The 20,931-nt window shown below is 41.1% G+C and overlaps 1 protein-coding gene across 1 annotated transcript in view; it reads right to left on the reverse strand.

The window, feature by feature from the left end:
* Positions 1-2,558: 2,558 nt before the first annotated feature.
* Positions 2,559-20,931, reverse strand: part of itga9 (integrin, alpha 9) — a 45,891-nt gene continuing 27,518 nt past the window's right edge. The window contains exons 16-28 of the mRNA XM_079688278.1: positions 18,532-18,681; positions 17,350-17,426; positions 16,776-16,923; positions 12,810-12,896; positions 12,611-12,690; positions 12,392-12,475; positions 11,844-11,952; positions 11,626-11,733; positions 9,847-9,972; positions 9,542-9,661; positions 9,347-9,442; positions 6,604-6,723; positions 2,559-4,683 (exon numbers count right to left, since the gene is read on the reverse strand). Coding sequence (XP_079544404.1) covers positions 4,585-4,683; positions 6,604-6,723; positions 9,347-9,442; positions 9,542-9,661; positions 9,847-9,972; positions 11,626-11,733; positions 11,844-11,952; positions 12,392-12,475; positions 12,611-12,690; positions 12,810-12,896; positions 16,776-16,923; positions 17,350-17,426; positions 18,532-18,681 — 1,404 coding nt within the window. The 3' untranslated portion in view covers positions 2,559-4,584. The remainder of the gene's footprint in view (positions 4,684-6,603; positions 6,724-9,346; positions 9,443-9,541; positions 9,662-9,846; positions 9,973-11,625; positions 11,734-11,843; positions 11,953-12,391; positions 12,476-12,610; positions 12,691-12,809; positions 12,897-16,775; positions 16,924-17,349; positions 17,427-18,531; positions 18,682-20,931) is intronic.

Raw genomic sequence — 20,931 nt, forward strand, 5'->3', positions numbered from 1 at the left:
TTGCTCTCTCCATTGTCAGACTATGGAGAAGAAGCAGAGCCTCAGAAAACACCTGGAAATATTTGAGTAGAGACTTGATGTCTATGGAGGAGCCGAGATCAGAGAGGCACTCCAAAACCTGATCAGAAGCAGCTACCACTCTCCTGATATTTGCATCATCGTCCACTAACAGAACCTAGGAGCACAGTGGCAGAAAAAGGAACGTGTTACTGCTTTACTAGCTACTGTAAGTTAGAGGCCTCAAACTGTGATGAAATGGGGCGCGTTGACTTTGGTGATCTTGTAACCTTTCCTCATTACAAACCTACATTTGTATGCACATATATCACGAATGAAAACTAGTTGTGGTGCAAAGGTACATAATGTCACTTATATTGCTGAACGAGTGCCTAATATTCTGAGAAAAGCAATATTAGGTTAAGGCCAGATAGTCTTGCAATCCATACCTGATGATTTGATAATGATAGTGAAAAAACGTGATACGTAAGTGTGCTAAAATAGTTTTCTCCGATCTAAAGAGCCTTTTCAAAAACCATAAGGAATACAAATGAAAGGGTCTCAAACACCATGTGATGTCATACCCGAGCATAACGTATTGTAAAATGAAAGTGATTATGACAATCTCAACTTTTGTGTCCGTTTAATACATATACATGCAGTAGCTGATGTATACCTTTATAAAGTATAGACAATGAAATAAAGATAAGATATCAATCAGTAGCCTACAATAAAAACAGTATCTGTCTTCACAAATTAACAAAAAAGTTATTTCTAACAACATTGGAAGCTGAGGTGAAGGATCATGAATCAGAAGTTCAGATTGTTCAGGTGTTTAAATAGCTGGTGATTTTGCCTTTTATTGTGTTAAGAAGTATTCCCTTTTAAGGATACATCTTGTAAAGTATTCATCAGATGCAGCTGTGGAAGATGAATCTATTGTAAAGTTTCTATGCTTTTAATCAGTCAGAGTCTGCAGCCATTCCTTCCTCCCTAACTCTGCACCACACACAACAACCAGCATGGACGTTGTAATATGTTATATTGAATTTATATTTAGTAACATACTTGGAGCCCCCTTCTAAACAAAGGCAAACAAATAATACTTTACTTTGACTACTCCCAGGAAGACATTCTGTGTTGCAGTGATGAGTTCCTCTCTGTGCTCAGTCAGACTGGGCTGGATGTTGAGTTTCTGGGCCGCCAGCAGCACGTGTTGTCCAGACACAGTGACAGACTCAAACAGGGACGACATCTCCATGTGCAAAACCTCATCCTCTGTGTCACGGATTACCCTGAAAGAAAGGAGCCTGGTGTTAATTTGATAATACATTACACGTGTCCTTTTAACCCCATTACACACCAAACTGTACCCACCTGGAGGCCTCTGCTGCCATGTTTTCAGTCGCTTTAGCCACGGCCTGGGCTGCACCCTCCAGCTGGGTGAAGTGCTCAGGGTCCTCTGCACCGTCACACAGCAGCACCAAGTGGCACAAATGACTTGCGATTGGGGCGACCACCCTCTCCACTGCGGCAGTCCTGATCAATCCATGCTCGAATAAAGAGGACATAGCGAACACGGTGATTCTCCGGGGTCAAAAGAAAGTTAGCATTTGTTGATGCGTCCCTGCTGTATTCAGTGTGGTAGCCATATATTAATAATTCAGTGAGCTCCACAGAGGAGCTTGTGCTTGGTATCCGTGGCAACCGGGATCACATGAACAAACACAAGCTGCCTCGTTCCTGACAGATTGTTGTAGAATGCAGTTATTTTTGGACTATTTGATTACTTGTTTGTCGATTGGATTTAGCAAAAGTGGGACATTTAAAAAAGAAAATTATAATCCTGAAACCTTTAAATAATACTGAAATCTTGCAACAACAGGACTTTCATTAAATATTGCATATTATTTTAAGAGATCAGCAAGGGCTGCACATGAATTGGACCTTGGGCTTTGAGTATATATGGCCATAATTACACTATTAATTGTATTTAATTAGTAGATATAGAAAATATTGAATTGCTCAAGTATTTGAAAGTTGCCCACTGCTGAATTCACCCTCAGTAAACTGTGAAAATTGCCTGCTGAAATGTCTAATTTCCCAAAATAACATCTTCAAATTGCCACTTTCATCCAAACAAAACCAATGACAAACATTCGTAACAATAAAACAGTGAAAGGGAGTAAATCTCTAAACAGCTGGAAATAGAGAATATATCGCATCTTTTCTCGATAAATGAAAAATCATCAAAATGAAGTTTGTTTTATTTTCCATTAAAGGAACAACTCTTTCAGGCTTTACATACAAGCAATGAAAAGTAAGAACCCTTTCAATAAAATGCTGTTTTTGCACAAAATAACTTGATGTTCAAGAAAACATTACTGCATAACGTATACCTCCAACAGAGTTTTATTTTAACTTTAAATACTTACTTGTTTTTTTGTCTGGAGCATTTCAGCCAGCAGAGAGCACCACACACCATCACAAAACAAGTGAACCAACACACATCCACTCTTTCTTGACTCAAGTTGACAAAAACAGCACACAGAGCCATTAACTTTCACTCTAACATTTATCAGCAGATAAATATACAGCTCCAACATGAATTTAAACATCAAACATACAGCACACTATAATGGAAATGATATTCAGTGACAGTAGTATACTCAGAACAAAAACCCCAAATAACGGTGTGATTACCGGTGACAACAATCAAATAAACAAAATATAACCCTCACAGTTCAAATATAACAGAAATGGTCAAGTCTCAGTTTCTAGCATCGCTTTAACAGATGCAGAGCGAAGACGTGAATGTGTACAATATATGCCTTCATGCCAGTGGAATTAAATGTTAAAATAAAGTGTGTAAGAGATTCATACAGACAACAGAGAGCTGAGCAATCATAGTGAGCCATGATTAAAGTGACTTAGCACCGACGTGTGAAACATATTAGAATATAGTTTTTGTTCTTTGGCATTGCACGTTTAAATCTGCCATGGCAAAATATCTGTCAAAACCAAGCTTTAAAAAGACTCCGGAGAACATTTGGGGTAACAATGTGAGCACTGAGGAACTTTTAGAGTGGCAGATTTTGAGGGAGCTGACATTCCTACATGTTGAATTAAAACAAGCTTTTCCCATGAGCCCAAAAGAGCGCATTTATGTGTAGTGATTGAGTGCAGCACATTCCCACCTATTTTTAGGGAATTACTCATGCCATGGGCCCCTTTGAATGACTGTAGGTGGACCCCCATCGCAGACTTTCATCTGGCCGTGGAGAATAATGGATCTCGTGTTTCACGCTAAAACCCAATGCCTAATAACATAATAGTAAAATTGAATATGGTCTGCTTAGGCGAAGTCTAGAGAGGCTTTGGAAATGTACCATGATCAGGTATGTGTCATGACGTAAAGTGAATCATCTTACGGTATTCAATCTTCACTTGAACCTGGAGACTTTTGGGGGGCTCTGCTGCATACCTGAGTGATAGTTTCTTGCAAAGGCGGATTTAGAGAATATACTCTAATGGACATTGCACTTTCTAAGCATGTGTTCATTCAAGGCATTGCAGAGTTTCAAATTTAAACCTGACAAAAATATGTTGTTATCATCTTTAAGCAAAAGCCACATCATAGCTAATGGAATGCTTATGGAAAGTCAAAAAGCTGGTGTAAGTCACAACCACTTCATTTCAGGCATGGATAATACAGGCAAAAACAGTCTAAATAAAGAAGAGAGTGCGGTTGACTTGCACATCCTGAACCAGGTCCTAATGACCTCAGCGCCTCTGAGACAACACTGACAACACTAGCGGATGACATGAGGAGGACACGTTGTTTTAATCATGGCGTGTGTGGGTCTGAAGCACAGAATTAGCTCCGGCTGATTATCTGTGTGAGGGAGAGGCAGTCAGATGTGTAGAACAGATATTTATACGGCGGAAATAGTACAGAAGAGATACAATCTTTCACTCCCAGGCAGAACTGCATATACGAACAACTCTATCATATACTGTACAGGACATATCTTTGGCATAAAAGTAAAGCTATGCAGCCAAGGCATTCATTCTTATCAAACATCAGTGCTTTAAGGAAAACATACTGTAGATAAGTATGTTTATAATGGCCTTCAAAACCCCATCTCTTCTAGAAGCCCAGTTTTTTATTTTACAATATGGCTTAAAGTGTATGTATAAAAATAAATGTGCTATGTAACACAGCCCTGAGGGTTTTGTTGTCCACCAGTATTCATGCCGTCTCCACATCCCCGTACGGATGTGGGTCTCCATCAACAGCTCCACTCTCGCTGGCTGGGAGTTACCTCCTATGAGATTAGCTGAATTCCACAGCAAGTGTCCTCTGGCAAGCCAAACTGTCACCTCAGAAGCCTGTTTCCTAGACCCCCACCCACAAAAAAAGATCAAGTCTCCAAAAAATAAGGAGAATATTCTTCTCTTCCACATATGGAAGACTGAAGGGCCTGGTGCCACTGGGGCGGCTGGGCCGCGAGACCACGTGCTATTGGATCCTTCCAGACCCAATCCCTAATCTCATTGGCTCCTGTGGGACCCCCACTGCAAGTCTCAGTGGTTCTTTTCCATCCAGTCCCAGCTTTCATCACTGTCCTTTCTGTTTTTTTCTGCCTCGATGATTTCTCTGTAGCGCCGACGGAAGAATCCCATCTGTCAGACAAGGAGAGGAACAACAGTCGGAGTGGTCAGTAACTAAGCAATGTGTATCTATGGTCGCATCAGACAGTAATGAAAAACTGTGATTTTGCATATTTGAAATCAGTACAAATCACATAACATTAGATCAACGCTGATCATTTTCCAAAGCTTATTATAACTTTTGATACTAGATCATTATTTTCTGACGTCATTACAAATTTGCGATGGGTAAAGCCTAGTGTGAGCCCCACCACTAGATGATAATAGCTATCATGTATCAGCTTAAAGTCTGTTATTGGGAAATATGTCACCCATAAAAGGAAGAGTTTAAAATGGATTAACCCATATTTTGGTCTTTTGCAGAGATATGAGGAAAATATGAAGCTACATTCAGCCTCTCGTTAGCCGATTACAACACAATGAGGCGTTACAGTCGGTAATGTGCACTTTCTCTACTGGGTGCAGTAACTTCTTGGCCAAGAAATATTCCTTTGAGTAACAAGACATTATAAGTCCATAAATCCACAAGATGTTTTGATTTGATGTAATTTGGTGGTGATTTAGAAACAGTGTTGTCATTAAATTCCAAAAATTACTTCAGGGAGCATTAAAAAATATAAGTATCAGTATTTTGACTGTGCCGCTCAGTGCATAACCTGATTGTATAACTCAGTATGCTGTGAGTAATCCTTGTACAACCAATCTATTGGAACCTTTTTTTTAAAAATGTGTTATTGGTCGGATGATACTGTGAACAGTTGATAAAATGATGAGTCATTTTTTTTCATGCAAATTGAAGAAGGCACTCTATTGTATTGAGTCTTTTGGAAGTAGTTACATTGTGTCTTTGTGTGGTTATGCAATCGCTGCAAGGGACTATTTGACACAACCTTATGAGATTCAGCTGTAAAACAGCAACCTTTTTCAACAAAATAAAACAAAACAAATTATGGATTTCAACATGTTCTTGTTTGTCTTCTGGATTTGATTTGACATTGCTTTGAAAGCTGCATCATTGCAATAATAACGTCATTTTGAATCACCATGAAGGATTATACATCCTAAAGTTACACATTTAAAAAGAGATTCCCCCTGCAGTGAAACAAATGGCAAGCAATGGATGTTTGGGCGGTAGGAAATCAATGTAGAACATCCTGGCATTGTATGCTTTGAAAAATGGCTGGCAGTTATTTAAAGTTTACACAATTAGAAGTTATTTAACCACAGAAAACCACCAGCGTGGATGGAAGCAAATCAAACATTTCCCCTCTAGAAATGTGTTGTTTCTGTATGAAAGTAATATTGTAATTTACATTAACCTACCAAGTGTCATATACAGGAGATATGAAAGGATGGAGAGGGCAGTAGATCTCAGTGTGTATCTAAACAAAGACACACTGGGAGGATGCCTCTCTCACTACGACTCCATTAATTTATCAGCGTTTGGCTCCTAAAGCTTATTGATACAGACCTGTACTCTCCTCAGGCATTTCCTGAAAAGAGCAACACAGGACTCTTGTAAGTGGGGTTTATTTTGGCAAGGTCCGACAATCTGTGGATGGGGGGTGGGGGGTTCGAAATGTATCCCCAGACCAACATTCCAAGGTTTCGGTGTGGTATTCCCAATGGAAAATGAAGCAGTGAAAAAGAAAAGGAGTTTTGTTCTCTAGACATCAGTGTAATTGCCATTTCCCTTTAAGATTCTTCTCTTATGTCAGTGATGGTATGGTGTGAATTATTATCCTGTCTCTTATTTGTCCTCTTCAGTTAAAACCTCCAAAACAAGCTCTTACCTTCACCACTTCACTTTCCTCAAGCTGTCTCTTTACAACTGGATACTGTGCTTCTGGCTCAAGTTTATGACAACTGCCTTTTGTTTATTTAAAATGTTGCAAGAAAAAGAAGCAGTGTAGTGACTTATGTGTTGGTTACCTTCCAGAGTAGCACAGCTAACAGCAGAAAGATGAGGATTCCCACCAGCAGACTGATGGCAATGATCCAGCCGACTACGTAACCCCTGGGCTCCTGACTGTGGAGAGCCTCAAACACCAGCTGTAACACAACAATTCAGTCGTCCAGTGAGTCATTCGCAGATAAAAAACATACATACGACAGTGATCATTAGGTCATGTGCTGCTAATGATGCAATGCAGTGCAACAGTATCAACCAAGACACATCGTATAACAGTTTGTATTCAAAAGAAAGCATGACTCTTAAGAAAACCATACAGCATTAAACATCGACAATAATGGGCTTTATTTTGTATTGAACACATCTAGTCAATAAGTCATACCTGTGAGTGAAGAAACACATGTTAGCATGCTAATGTTAGCTTTAGCTCGATGTGCAGCCTAAGAGATCTGCTAGCATGGCTGGCTGTAGAGATTTGGTCTCGGTTTCTTTGCCTTTAACTGTCTTACAAAACTTTGCCTTTTTAACTGGTTTGAATGACATCACTAATGAGTAAGCTTGACCATCATGGTTTCATGTAGCACTGCTCTATGTGTAAAATGCCAACAAGTGCTTATCTCATTAGGTCAGTGCATCTCAAAAATATATCATCCGCAATCAGGGGAGGCTTGGCAACTCTTATAAATTGCCTGTTTCCACAATAAATAAGAGCTATTTAGGCTGTTTCCTAGGACATTACTGAAAACTGACATGCTGGATAATCTGTCACTGACATCAAACTCAGTTCACTTAACCAATGCAGAGTGTAAAATTGTAGAGAAGTAGCAACAGCTAACAAATACACAATTGTTTTATGTCACTTCCTGGCACATTTTTTAATTATTAGATTGTTACATTTGTGCTTGATGCTTCCATACATGAGTCTTTTCAATCACAATTGCATTGACTGCTTAAACGGATTAGCACTGAACCAACAGTGGTCAGACTTGAGTGAATTATTGCATTACTGTGCACCACAGCTACTTCAGTGTCATCATTCAGGCCTTAAATGGAAAACAACATATTCACTAGGATCATGGAATAGATGGGTTTGTTTACTAATGATGCTAAACAAAGGAAACAAATATGTAATCTCCCAAATGTCAGATAATCTTGTTTTAATACAATCATTTGTGGGCCAATTTCACATATGGCTTGAGGAATGGACTGCTTCAACGTGCAGTGCCGCATGGGCTTTGAACACCAATGGGGCATGAGACGCCAACTGTGAGCCAAGACATAACCAAGAGAACAAGCGGAGATTAATCTCTCTGTTGAATAGTTTCCCACATTAACACCTCCCCCTTACTCCCAGCTCTGGAATCTAACTGTTGTTGTGCATGCCAGGTCGCTTGCGTGTACAGAATAGTTGAAAGCTCTACTGGTCTACGAACTCTCCCAGTTTAACTTGCGCAATCAATTAATTTGAGGAATGTGTAATTGAAAGTTCATTTAACGGCAATGCTAAATTTGTAACTTGCATAGCCACAACAGAATCTTATTGATGTATGTTGGTTATTTACACGTCACAGAGGCTAACATTTGAGGAATGCTATTCGGCGGACCTCCAGTCGGCTCGTTTTGAGAGATACAACCAGCGGCCAGAAATCAAACTGGGCAGTGTGTACTCTTACCACCCTGAGGGAAAAGGTGGCTGTGTTTACTGAAAGAGCTAAGCGTGGTAACAGTAGCTAGAATGAGCACACTTAATATGTGATGAAAGAGAGGAATGGTATGGACATATTCATAGCGGGTCAGAATTTTCCGAGCCCCTCTGAAGATGGGGTCAGCGGGGCTGCAGCCTCGGTCAGCACCCTCATCACTCGAGAGATCCCACTGCGAGCATGCTGGGTGCTCAATGTAATCATCACATCTGATCTGGTGGGCCTTTCAATCACTCAGCAAACAACAGTGGGGGGAGGGTCTGTCCTTGAGCACAGCTGAGGACCCCGAAAAAAATGCCGATAGAAGTGCTACCGTACAGCTCCATACCCACAATCCCCAGCTGTTCCCTGGGCTCACATCAGCGGCAAGGATTGTTTGACTACAGCACAATGGAGTGTGCAGCTAAAGATACAAGTATTTATGCGTATTGATAGAACCGTGATGTAGTGAGTACCCTGTCCTTCAACCTGAATTCAAGATGCACGTATTATTCTAATTGGATTTAACCTTTATTTAAATAGATAAGCTCATTGAGACACAGGGTTTATTTCTTAAGATAGACCTGGTTATATCATCTTTGATGACACACACCCTGGCTTTGAGCAAGAAATGGCAGCCTAGCCAGCTGTTCAAGTTCTGTTAGCCTGTGAATCTTGGTAAGAGAAAATGTGTAAAGGCTTTTAATCCAGACTAAGTTAACAAAATGAACACGTTATAAAGGATCAGCTCACCAAAATGACGTAAGACATACATGATATATCAACCAAAACAAGGAGCTGAAAGACGCTAAAGAGGCTAAAAGCTATGTTTAACTGCAGATCGTGTTAAAATGTATGTGTGTTTGTTTTAATTACACATTAGTCATCTGACATACTGTAAATACAATATATTATATAAAAACAGAAGTACTTTTTAAACACTCAAACTCTGCAAGTGTTCACCTGATTGTGGTGTTCACTTTAGTTATTTTGTGTGCCGTGATTGACCATCTTTGCATTCTGTCAAAAGTGGCTATTTATTGCAGTTAATGTGGGTAGAAAAGGTTCATAATATACTCACAGAAAGATCATCTGGAAGGCCATTCGGCACTTCCACTGCCCTGTCATTCACTTGCACGCTGCCCCGTGTCACAAACTGGATCAGAGAGGAACTATCCTGTGGGTTGAGGGAAGGTGGGTTATGTTACGTTATTAGGTTTTATTTGTATCATAACAACCTGCAACTACATTTAAACGTTTGTGACATGGTTCTTACCCGCTTGAGGATTTCGGTGTTGAGTAAAAGTTTGATGTCTATACTCAAAGCTTCTTCTTTTAATTGTGGGCCCAGACTGCAGGAGATCGTCATACACGCTCTTCCAGGTCGGTCACAGTCCTTTTCAGATAGACGGAGAAAAGAAAACACAGTGGGAAAGAGCAAGAGAATGTGTGTGGGAGAGTAAAGGATGTCTGATAAACAGATGTTACACTGAGAAAAAAATTAAAACAGGAACCCTCACTGGGGGTGACTCTCAGTGACCTCTGTAATGTCAAAGTGCAACATGAGGGCTGCATATTTACCAGGACTTTGCGTCCAGATTTGGTGAAAAAGGCAAATATGGAATGGAAGATGCTCTCTTTATCCTGAGGGATAGTGCACGGCGTAGGGTTCCTGTGGGGGGTGCAGTTCCCTCGGCCGTCTGCCACCTGAAACCAGACAAAAGTTGAATTAAATTGAGTTGTGTTGACTAAGATTTTAAGGTCAAATCAATTGTGTTGAGGGCAAAATAAAGGGCAAAATGTTAGATCTTTTTTGGAGTTTGGGCCATTGCAAACAAAATATACATGTCAGTGTTATTTCACTATTTGAATATGTGGATTTCCCCTAAATTCACATTAGATGATGCCTCATTTGCATATAAAAGTATTTGAAAAAAACGTGTATTTATGGTGATATATATTAGTTACAAATGTTACCTGGACTGCAATTCAAATAGTTTGGGATTTCACAAAAAAATGTCATAAACAAAGATCTATGCAAATTAACACACATTTAATAAGGTAATCCCACATTTGACTATTAAAATCTTAAATTTCAGAAAACCTGAAAAATAATGTTCTTAATGTAAGTTAACAACAAAGGAACTTTAATGTGTGGGTTAAAATCTATGACCTTCTCACAAAAAGTGTTGTCATGTCTATGTTGCAAAAAACATATTTAACACTCAAACTGTAGACAAAAGCACTTTTGTCCCCTAAAACAGTCCAATCACACTATTGTTATGAGTCTCTCGGGCTCACAGGAAGTTCTCCCCAACAAGAAGCTGGTACCCCTCCCAGCCAGATTTCCCATATGGAGTGATTTAGAGGTGTCTGCTTTACTGCCCAGCCCCCTGGGAGCACTTCCCCTTTCCCCTTGCCTTGCTCCGACCTGAGGCTCTGGAGGTGGAAATATCCTCTGGCCTTCCTCATTGTCTGCTCTGTTGCCACCCAGCAGGACAGAGCTTTTATTGCGCTGCTTTCCCATGTCCTGTGTTAGTGATGCTGCTTCTGCTGTGAAGATTCATAGACTGCACTAACGTTAAATAACCCTCACAGAAATTTCACATTTTCACGATTTAATTTTTTTTGCAGAAAAAACTAAATCATATGGAGCAACAGTCAGGAACTTGTATATCACGTCTGAACAAATGGAGGTCTGTATAGAAATGTAAGAATATCTGGCTATAAAATATCAACTGTCCGGTGTGTCGCAGACTAGGCACAGTGTTAACAGCTTTAATGATGTGTGTTTCCAGGTCTGGGGATGGTACTGGGCAGTAGCCAGCTCTGCAGGTGTCCCATTCCCGTTTCGTGCAAGCTGTCTGATCCCCTGAAAGTGATTCCAGATGGGCTCAAGGAGGGTGGGATACTGTCAACCCCTCCTGCCCATTCACAGCAAATACAATTAACAGTTTGAGCTCCCCCAAGATCTACCTATATGAAAGGAGCAGCGTTAGGGTTAAGAAAACATTTAACCCCAGTGGGGGTATTGCCTTTCTTTATCTAAATGCAGAATGTTGTGAAACCAAACGGTTCGCTAGCTTCTGTAGCAATGTCAACACTTTCTCTACGATTTTCACTGGCCCAGTTGTGCCTCACTCTAAGCAAATCGGCTGTGCCGTGACAAAATTCCACCGGTTGAGCAGCTAAAGTGTGCTCTGAGGTGGATACAGGCAGTAGTGCCATGTTGAGAAGTAAAACCGACAGACATGGGCGGATAATTGAGCTAAAAAAATGGCTGCCTGCAGGTTAATAAACTAATAAATAGGGATTTTGGTCAGGATAAATAAATGTAGATAGACTGCTGTTGGCGCCCACCTGTGTTTCGATGATATGGAACATGTCAGCTCCGTTGCCAGCCATTCGGTTTGGGATTCTGATGTCCACAGTGGAGCCAGGCAGCCTGCTGGGCCCCTTGTTTATGGCCTGGAAGCACATCACACAGAGACGGGGAAAGATGGAAATAAAGAGAAGTGAATACATTTAGAATATAAGTCAAAACACTGCAAATCCTGTACGGTATGTGCAAGCAGTACCTGGAATGTGAGGTTGAGAGGCTGAAAGTGGCACTCCATGTCTTCCAACTGGACGAAGCGCGAGGCATCGATGGACTTTCCGTAAACAAAGGAGCTCGGTGTCACCACACTGCAGAAACAGTGTCAAAGAGAGAACGTAGAAAATGCATGAACTATTTATTTAAATGCCAACAGAAATGCTCTTACATAAGATACAAATCTCTGGCTTCTGTCAAGTTATTAGCTGGACAGCAGTGTTCTTTAGCAGATGAGATACGAGTCAGAGGCATCCAGCTTTTCTCTGAAGCCTCCCTTCATGTTAAAGACAGCAAGCAGCTTTATCAGATGTCAGACTTCTGGGGCATTTGGGCTGTTTTACATCTCTTTCCCTTCTCTGTGAAGAAGCAGGGTTACGATAAAGCCTTCAGAGATAAGGCTTTTCAAGTTGACATGCTCCATACTGACTCCCTCTCCTCCCAGCTGCCAGCAGATGGGAAACCAGTTCATGCTGGTTTTAGCTTTAAGTTGAATGAAAACCAAATACATGTTATGGTTGGTCTCGTCCTTACCCGGTGATAGTGGTGTCCGTCTCATGAACCAGTGGGATGGACAGATCCAAATTGTTGTCAGAGAGTTTGTGCTCCGGATTGGCGCTGCAACAAACAAGGGATTTTGATTTATTTTATATATTAATTGAAGAACTGTTTACAGGAATACAGGGCATTAAGTTAAAAAAGTAAGAAATACAATCATTAAGTATGGACTAAAATGTCAGACTCTTTAATTACCTTTTTGCTTGAACTAAGAACTGCAACGTATCATTTTCCCCGGTAAGCTGACTCGTGTCAAAAATCACTGCGAAATGATACTGGAGAGGGAAAGACAGAATAAAACAATTGTTCTGCACAGTAATGCCTTATGCTTTTAAACAATGTCTGTATAGTTCATGCAGTTTTCAAATTGTGCAATTAGTTCTCTCTCAGCTACCTTAGTCTGCGCTCTCATGAAGGGAAATCCCACGCTGCATTTAAGGAAGTCCAAATCAACAAGAATACAGGAAATACCCTTCTCTTCCTGTAAAAAGACAGATAGACAAAGAGTGAGAGGATGATATACAGACAGACAGGCTGGAGACAGAGAGGGGTCACTGACGGAGACATAGACGGACGAGGCAGACAAGATGTGATAGGGAACAGCTACCAGGCAAAAAGCATCAACAATGGCTTTGGGTGGTTAAATAAATGCAAACATAAAAGAGGACATCATTTACTACATAGCAAAAAGCAACTGTAGAACCTCAGCTTAAAAAACATGCATAGACACATCTGCCAACATTTACAGTAAGATAAAAGTTTATTGTTAAAAACTTATATTTGGAAAAGAATAGGTTCTCACATCACATTGAAGTTCTAAATTAGGTTAAAGGAAGAATGTATAAAGCCGTGATGGCAAACACATATATCTTAGCGGGTGGGTAATTGGACAACCTCCAGTCTGTGTGTTTGGAAGCTTGTCTAAACAATACGGAGCTTCACCGGCTGCGCTGTGTAAACACGCGGGCCTTGACCCTACGAGGAGTAAGAATTCTTTTAGGGGGAGTTCACTGAGAGGCTGTCGGCCGGGCTCGTGTGCAGCCTGGGAGCATGGAGCAGGACATACCTTCAGCTTCAACGTGAAAATAAAATAAAAGAGACAGACAAGCGCTCCTGGAACATTGAGCAGGGGGGGATTAAGGTAAATCATACAAAATGTCTGCCTGCGTTGTGTTTATAACATGTTTCCAAAAGTGATTAAGGAAGGAGGTGTGAAGGTCTTTGCTGACATATTTAAGGTAGACATCCATCCACAATACCATTCTCCTTATTCAGCAGATTCCCAGTATAAATCAAGGGTGTGGCTGTTCTCCATCTTCATTAAGTCAGCTTAAATAAGCAGCACTGCCCTTAGCATGGAGACTAATGTGAGTCCTATAAGGGGGGGGGGGGGGGGGGGGGGGGGGGTGAGGGGTGTTGACCCCAGCGTAACTGGCATAGATGGAATTTCCACTATTTCCTGTATTTTTTTCTTCTGCTGCTGTACAAACACCGCCTGTCCCATGGGGCTGGGCAGGATTGGGGAAGTCAGCCTGTTTACCCATCATCCACCAAGCAGCCCTTGAGAGAGAGCAGAGCCCCCGGACATATGGCGTGCGGTGACTCCATGGGGAGAAGAGTGACAAAGTCTGTTTGTTCAGCACTTCTTCACTTTCTCTCCCTTGTCTTTCTCTGTCAGGAACAAATACTAGCAGGGATTTTCACAAATGGCAGGCCCACTAAATATCACCAGGATTGTTTACCCTGCTCTAGTGTCAGTTGAAGGAGTTGTACATTAGTGCGGATGACAACACACAGGAGGCCCGTTTACGCCACGTCTTTTTATGTCTCCATCCACTTCGGTATTTGTACATTTGGCTCTATTTTGGTCCACCTCTTCCAAGTCAGTGTCATTGCCTGCTAAACACTTTTGACAGAGGTATGAAGCTTGAGATCTACCTTTGGGCTTTGTAGCTTGTGCAAAAGCTGCGCCTCAATGCCAATAAATTAGTGATTCATATTTTCATTGGTTAAAGGGTGAACTGAAATTCACACATTCACACATTTCTCAGTTACATTCTCAATTTTCTGGGCTTTTCAACATCATTATCCTCTGTTTCAGCTATTAAATCAACATAAATCAGTGGTGAAGGAAAATATTCAGATCCTTGATTTAAGTAGTAGTAGAAATGCCACACCATAAAAACACTCCATTACAAGTCAAGTAATGAATATTTATCAGCAAATGTGCTTAAAGAGATAAAAGTCAAAGTAGTCAATTTGCAGAATGCCTCGTTCAGCTTCTGTTTATTCACATCGAATACAAAAAGTTTAATTTGCATTCATTTGTTACATTTGACCTACTGTATATACAGTAAGGGCTTGATTAACTGCTGATTATTTTTAATCATTCAATCGTAAACTGTCAGAAAATAAAGATAAATGTCCATCTTTCTTTGTTGTTCTTTAAAGGTGATGCCTTAACATTTTTTGTTTGGTCACTCCAAAACCTAAAGCTATTCAGTTTAAAATATAATAAAAAAGGGAAAAGCAGTTTAACTTTATACTGGAGAGGCTTAAAATAAATATTGTGCAATTCTCCCATAAATATTATTAAGAAGAAAATTCCTATCAAAATAGTTACTCAAAATAGTTTCCTATCAAAATAGTTTTTATGACCATCCATTAAACGATTACAAAACAAACAGTTCTCATGTATATTCATATGATACATTTTATGGTATTGATCTGCATGTTAAAGCCACATTTTGATATTGCGATATTGCTTTATATATTTGTCTTTGCTTTAATCTCCCAAATCACAATTAAGAGACAGGTAGGTTTTGTGTCTAAAATCTTTACCAGTTAGTAATTGTAGCTTTCAGATGCAGTGGAGTAGAATAATGAACAGCTGCCACAAATACAATGCTATAAAACATATGCTACAGTTCTGGCCTTTCAGGGGGGGGGGGGGGGGGGAGCTAGACCTAACTATTCAAGCATTTCAGAGATAAAAAAAGAAAACACAGAAGCCGGTGCAACAGTCTCTGACTCCCACGGGAGCAAAACCAATTCACCTCCACAGCTTCCTGACAGCTTGTGTTGCAAGAACAACAGATAGATAACACTCCCCACTCTTAAATACGAGAGGGGAGTGCTGAGTTCACGCTCACTGGAGAAAAAGCCTCAGGGGAGGATTTGGGAGCTGACCTTAGCTTTACTGAGAGGGGTCACTCACATCATCACCTTGGACTTCTGCAGTAGTAATTATAAATGCTTCAAAGAGCGTACGGTAGTAAATCTGTTCGGTGGCGTCTTTGTCATCTCTTCATACTGTTCACTTCCTGCTCCCTTTGTGCACTGTGACTTATCAGGTTCCTGCTCAAAATGAGCCTCAGTGGCTGCTGGTAACCTGACACTTAATGACTTTATTAGATTAGCTATGAAACTCAAACTGGAAACCTGTTTTCTTAATATTTGCCTGCAGCATATATTCTGTTTAAATTCAATTGTGGCTTTGTTGGGGGGCATTGCAGGCTGTGTGCTTTACTGAGATGATCGTATCCATCACAGGGCGTTCAAAACACAGCTGGAGGATAAACACAAGGTCCATTATGAGGGGAAAAGCCCTGTGATGGATGTTGTCCCCTCTGGCATCTGCTGGGCCGGTGCACGCTCCTGTCAGATCGCCCTGACTGACTGACGTGGCGGCTTTATGCAACAAGTTAGCGAACAGACGTGAGCACAGGCAGGGGCGGCCGCTGTGAAATCCATTCTCATACAGTAGAGCGAGGAAAATCTCTCGGGTTGAATGTGGGTTGGCAGTGGGTTGATATTTCTTTAACAGAAGCAAAAGGTTTGAGGTGAAAGAGTTCAGACCTGATCAGTATCTCCATGAAGGTCAGGCATAATCCTCTCTCCACGTAGCCATTAAATATTACCCTTTTGACATGTGATTTCACCGGTACATCAGTCAAGCTTGTGGGGATATAAAGTATGTGTGTTCTGGTCTTCACACAGCTTATATGTTGTGGATGTGGTGTGTCCACTTTAAATGAGTCAGAGAAGCGTGTGACAGGTTAGCCAGAGGAGCTGTGAGACGCGACAGCTGCTGCTCTTCTTTTTCTTCTTTTCATCCCCAGGACTTTAAGTTCATCGTTTTCTCACAGGTCTGTCTTTCTTCACTGTTTAGACTGCACTCCTGACATTTAATCATTCTTTTTGAAATAATCCGTCTTTAAGTAAATGCACATCCAAGTGTGTTTAAAATGGTGCGCTCCACTTCATCCACAGCTTTTCAGCCACAGAACCAAATACATTTCAGAAACAAACATGTGCACTTGAGTACATAAACAGCAGATACTCTTCAAGAGTTACAGACCTTCTGCCAGAAGTTGATGTAGAAAACTTCTTTGGGGAAGTTGAAGTAGATGTTGGTGTCGTAGGCGTCGTCCCCAGCGTTGGAGATGGTCATGTTCAAAGAGACGTTCCTCACTCCTCCGAGGGCCAGATGGGGCTTGACGTGCAACCTGAGGGAAATAGAATGCATTTTAGAGCGGGAAAAAAGTTCTTATAGCAAGTGTGGGATGTAGAAAGAAAGTACAAAGGCAAATGTGTATATTAACAGTGCATTTGAGTTTGTTTTATTATGAACATATAAGTTTACAAAGGAGAGTGGTGTTCAAATGCTTGTTTTTGGGAGTAAAACAAAGGTTATATAAGCGATGACGACTGTTTACCATGACAGACACATGCTGTCACTAAATGTACGGACATCAGAAGATACAAAATACAAAGAAAGGGAACTCCCTAAGTATGGAAAAACCTATGGATATCCTCCAATGCATGCGTCATGGTTCCCCGACCCACACCCACATGGCCTATGACATCAGCTTGCTTCCTCTGTACTAAGAAGTAAAGACACAGACTGAATACAAACTGTGAAGGATTTTTACCCAGAGAGCAACATTTTCCCATGGAGCCTCAGGTCTGCAGCACAGTCGTCGGACAGGCAGTTCTTCTCAAACCAAGTCTGAAGAGGAAAACGGTAAAGTACACAGTTAATATGACATCATGCAGTAAACACACCACATTCAGACTAGGGGGCAGTATTGTGTCGTTGTTAAGGATATCCAGGAGTTTTTTTTAATCCAGGAAGGCCACATCTTTACATCACTTTACTCTATCTGAGCTCTTTTGATCAGTCGGAGGATGGTCTTTGGTTTAAGGCTAAATCATGAAAAGAAACTTAAGTAAAGCAGTAACGTTTAATGTAACCTTGATGAGTTTTAGAGAAATGGGTTCCGTAGGTGCTGAGAGACGCAAATCCCTCAAGAAGTGGGGAACCACATGTGTGGCAGGTTAGAGGTGGTCACAAAGAAAATAAATGAATCAGTCTTTTTGGATTCCATTCAAGAAAAGCTAACACAGACAATAATAAGCTGGTAAGTAACCCACACCAAATGATTATATCCTCAATTTGAGCTACTTCCTTCATTCCTTCTGTGGTCGAGGGGAAGACTATGTTCATTGTAATCAATACAGGAGATGAATGTGAATAAATAGATTATTACTGTTACGCTGGATTAATTATCCTCATCTGCTGTAGTATGTATTGAAGTATGCAAGTGCTTCTATTGTATGTCTGAAAGTGCAGGAAGATGTGGTAGGGAGGCGTGTGGCGTAGTGGATTAGTGCATTGGTGTTCGGATAAGGGGAGCACAGGTTCAAACCCCACTGCAGTCAGCATGTCGTTGTGTCAAATTGCTCCTGTGGGGACTTCCCACAGTATTGAGTATGTAAGTCACTTTGGATAAAAGCGTCTAACATGTAATGTGGTATCTGAATAATTTACAAGTCAGATTGAAAGTTTAAATGATCATTTTTCTGGCAAGCATGTTTTCTTTTCGATTATTGATAAGACACATTTCCAAAGTCAAAGTCCAACCACAGAACAATAAATGTCCAATGGTCACTGTAAACTAACTCTTAACCCCATTTTTATGGTAATTTATACCCCAAACTAAATCAGACCATGAGAAGACCTGAGACCTTTCACACCCTCATTTAAGAGAAGTTCTGCATATTTTAACCATGTTAATCCCAAAAACAACATCATTTTGGGTCAATATTTTTACCTCATTCCTTGTTGCGATCTTGTTTCCTTTCCTCCATCGTAGCACGGGGGTGAGAGCGGGGAGGTCTCCCCCAGGGTGTCCTGGCTCGTGCTTCCCCAGGCTGTAAGCCACCTCGAATGTAATGGCTGTGAACACGTCCTTCACATCTTTCTGCAGAGAGCACAAACAAACAAGGCTATTGCAAAGAATTTGTCCAACCAAAAAAGAAAACTAATTTTCAACCTCAAAGAAATGAGTGTCATGTAACAGCCAGCCAGGGTCATTATGGCAATTTAACATCTTTCTCCAATTGACGCCTGGCGCAGAGACTGATTACACTGCAGATCATTGGGGGAGCATACAGTCTGGATTTTATGTTATGACTGAAATTGCTGAGCCACAGATCTACAGGGCTGAATGGAGATGTTAGTATACAGATGAACCACAAACGTATATGAATTAGTTTAAGAGTGACACTATCTCATAATTTTTTGGTTAATCAGTCATTTAAAAAAAAAAAGACCACGGCTTAGTTCTTAGCCAAGGAAACACATGGATGGTTGTTTGACCTGCTGGCACTGCCTCTTAGAGATATCTTTGCGTTTCTGGCCGCTCCATCTAAGACCACTAGAGAAGTGTTTGATTTGGCATCAGGTTTGGAAACAATATAGCCTGTATGAAAACAGAGCTAAATGTGATCAAATCCCATATCTTCATTAGATGACAGCGCTGAAAGACGTACATGGGGAAAGTAGATACCGCCTTTTCATCTTTTGTGTCCATTACAGCTTTGAAGGCGGCTCTGGCTTCGGTTTAAAAGCCACAGCACACACACACACACACACACACACACACACACACACACACACACACACACACACACACACACACACACACACACACACACACACACACACACACACACACACACACACACACACACACACACACACACACACACACACACACACACACACACACACACACACACACACACACACACACACACACACACACACACACACACACACACACACACACACACACACCCCCTGTGCCCAACTGATGTCTACTATCATGGAGCCAACCCCACAATGTAAACACAAAGGGCTTCCCTGTGTTTTCCGGTGGTCACTAAGGCCACTCGTTTTTTTGCACTTTCTCTCTCTTGTTCATTATCGCAAAATTTTCCAATGTCAACCCACCCATCCTCTATCCTCATGCAGGCGCATAGCTGCAGTCTGGGCTTTGAACACATCACCAGTTGAGGACCAGCCAATGCATCAACAGTGAGAGAGTTATAGCAGGAAAGAGCAAACGTTAGGACATGAATAGACAAAAACAGGGGATTTTGGGCTGACACAGATAAAGACATGGTCAGTTAAATGTGGTGCTGTTATTTTTGGCTTTATGAATTTATATTTTACATTTAGTATAGCATTTCTCAGAGCTTAACTCAACATGCTTATTATGACCAACTAATCGTCACAAATATACTCAGTTTATTATCACATCATTGATACAAACTCATTATCTATCAATCAACCAATCAATTAATCCCCCAATTACTTCATCCCTAATTGAAAATGACACATTAATTGCCCATTACCACAGCAGAACTGGTCAATAGTAAGGGTGAGTGCTGCAGATGCATGCGTTTGACCTCCCATCCATCACTGGCCTGCAGTCCATGCCTCATTAGACTTATAGAGAGCGTGTTGTTCAAGAGGCATGTCGGCTCAGCTGGGAGGTAACATGACACAATGTGGTAGTCAGCGCTGGTATACCATGAGGCACTAGTGGCAAAGCTCTTAGACTTAATAGCCACTAAAGTAGAAAGCTTGAAATGGCCCCTGTCCACTGGCCTCTGCGTGAACCGACCCCCTGGGAGTCCACTGCCCCAAACTCCCAGCGCTTATCTCACAATTTCAAAACCCACAGGAGAAGTGGGGGACATAATGACCTGAAATGAAATGTGGTGCTTTTGAACAATCATGCTCAAAAAAGGACCGTTATGCTCGAGTAAATAGGCCTACACTTTCCGCTTAAGTAGTGTGCTGTGGAGGGATTTCCGCCTCTTTATTAACAGAGCATCTATTATTGTGCACATACTGGATCACTTTCTTCCTGAAACACAGGACCACTGGCTGCTAACTAACTGGAGGGCTCCCAAGATTCGCTGCAAGGCCAGATTAGAAGTGAGGGAGGATGTGAAGTAACACTTGGCCTGATTTTTTATCATCCCTTGATCAATGCTGCCAAATATTTCACCCAAATCCACACCCCTACCTCGTCACCTCTTCCCTGCTTTATATCTATGTATTTATGGAACAGAGGAGTTCCCGAAAGAAAGACACCGGCTAGTGTTAACTGCCTGCTACCTATAATGTTATGGAAAGAAACACAACAACTGTTCCTTAC

The sequence above is a fragment of the Notothenia rossii genome (assembly GCF_949606895.1).
Source record: "Notothenia rossii genome assembly, chromosome: 6".
NCBI lineage: Eukaryota > Metazoa > Chordata > Actinopteri > Perciformes > Nototheniidae > Notothenia > Notothenia rossii.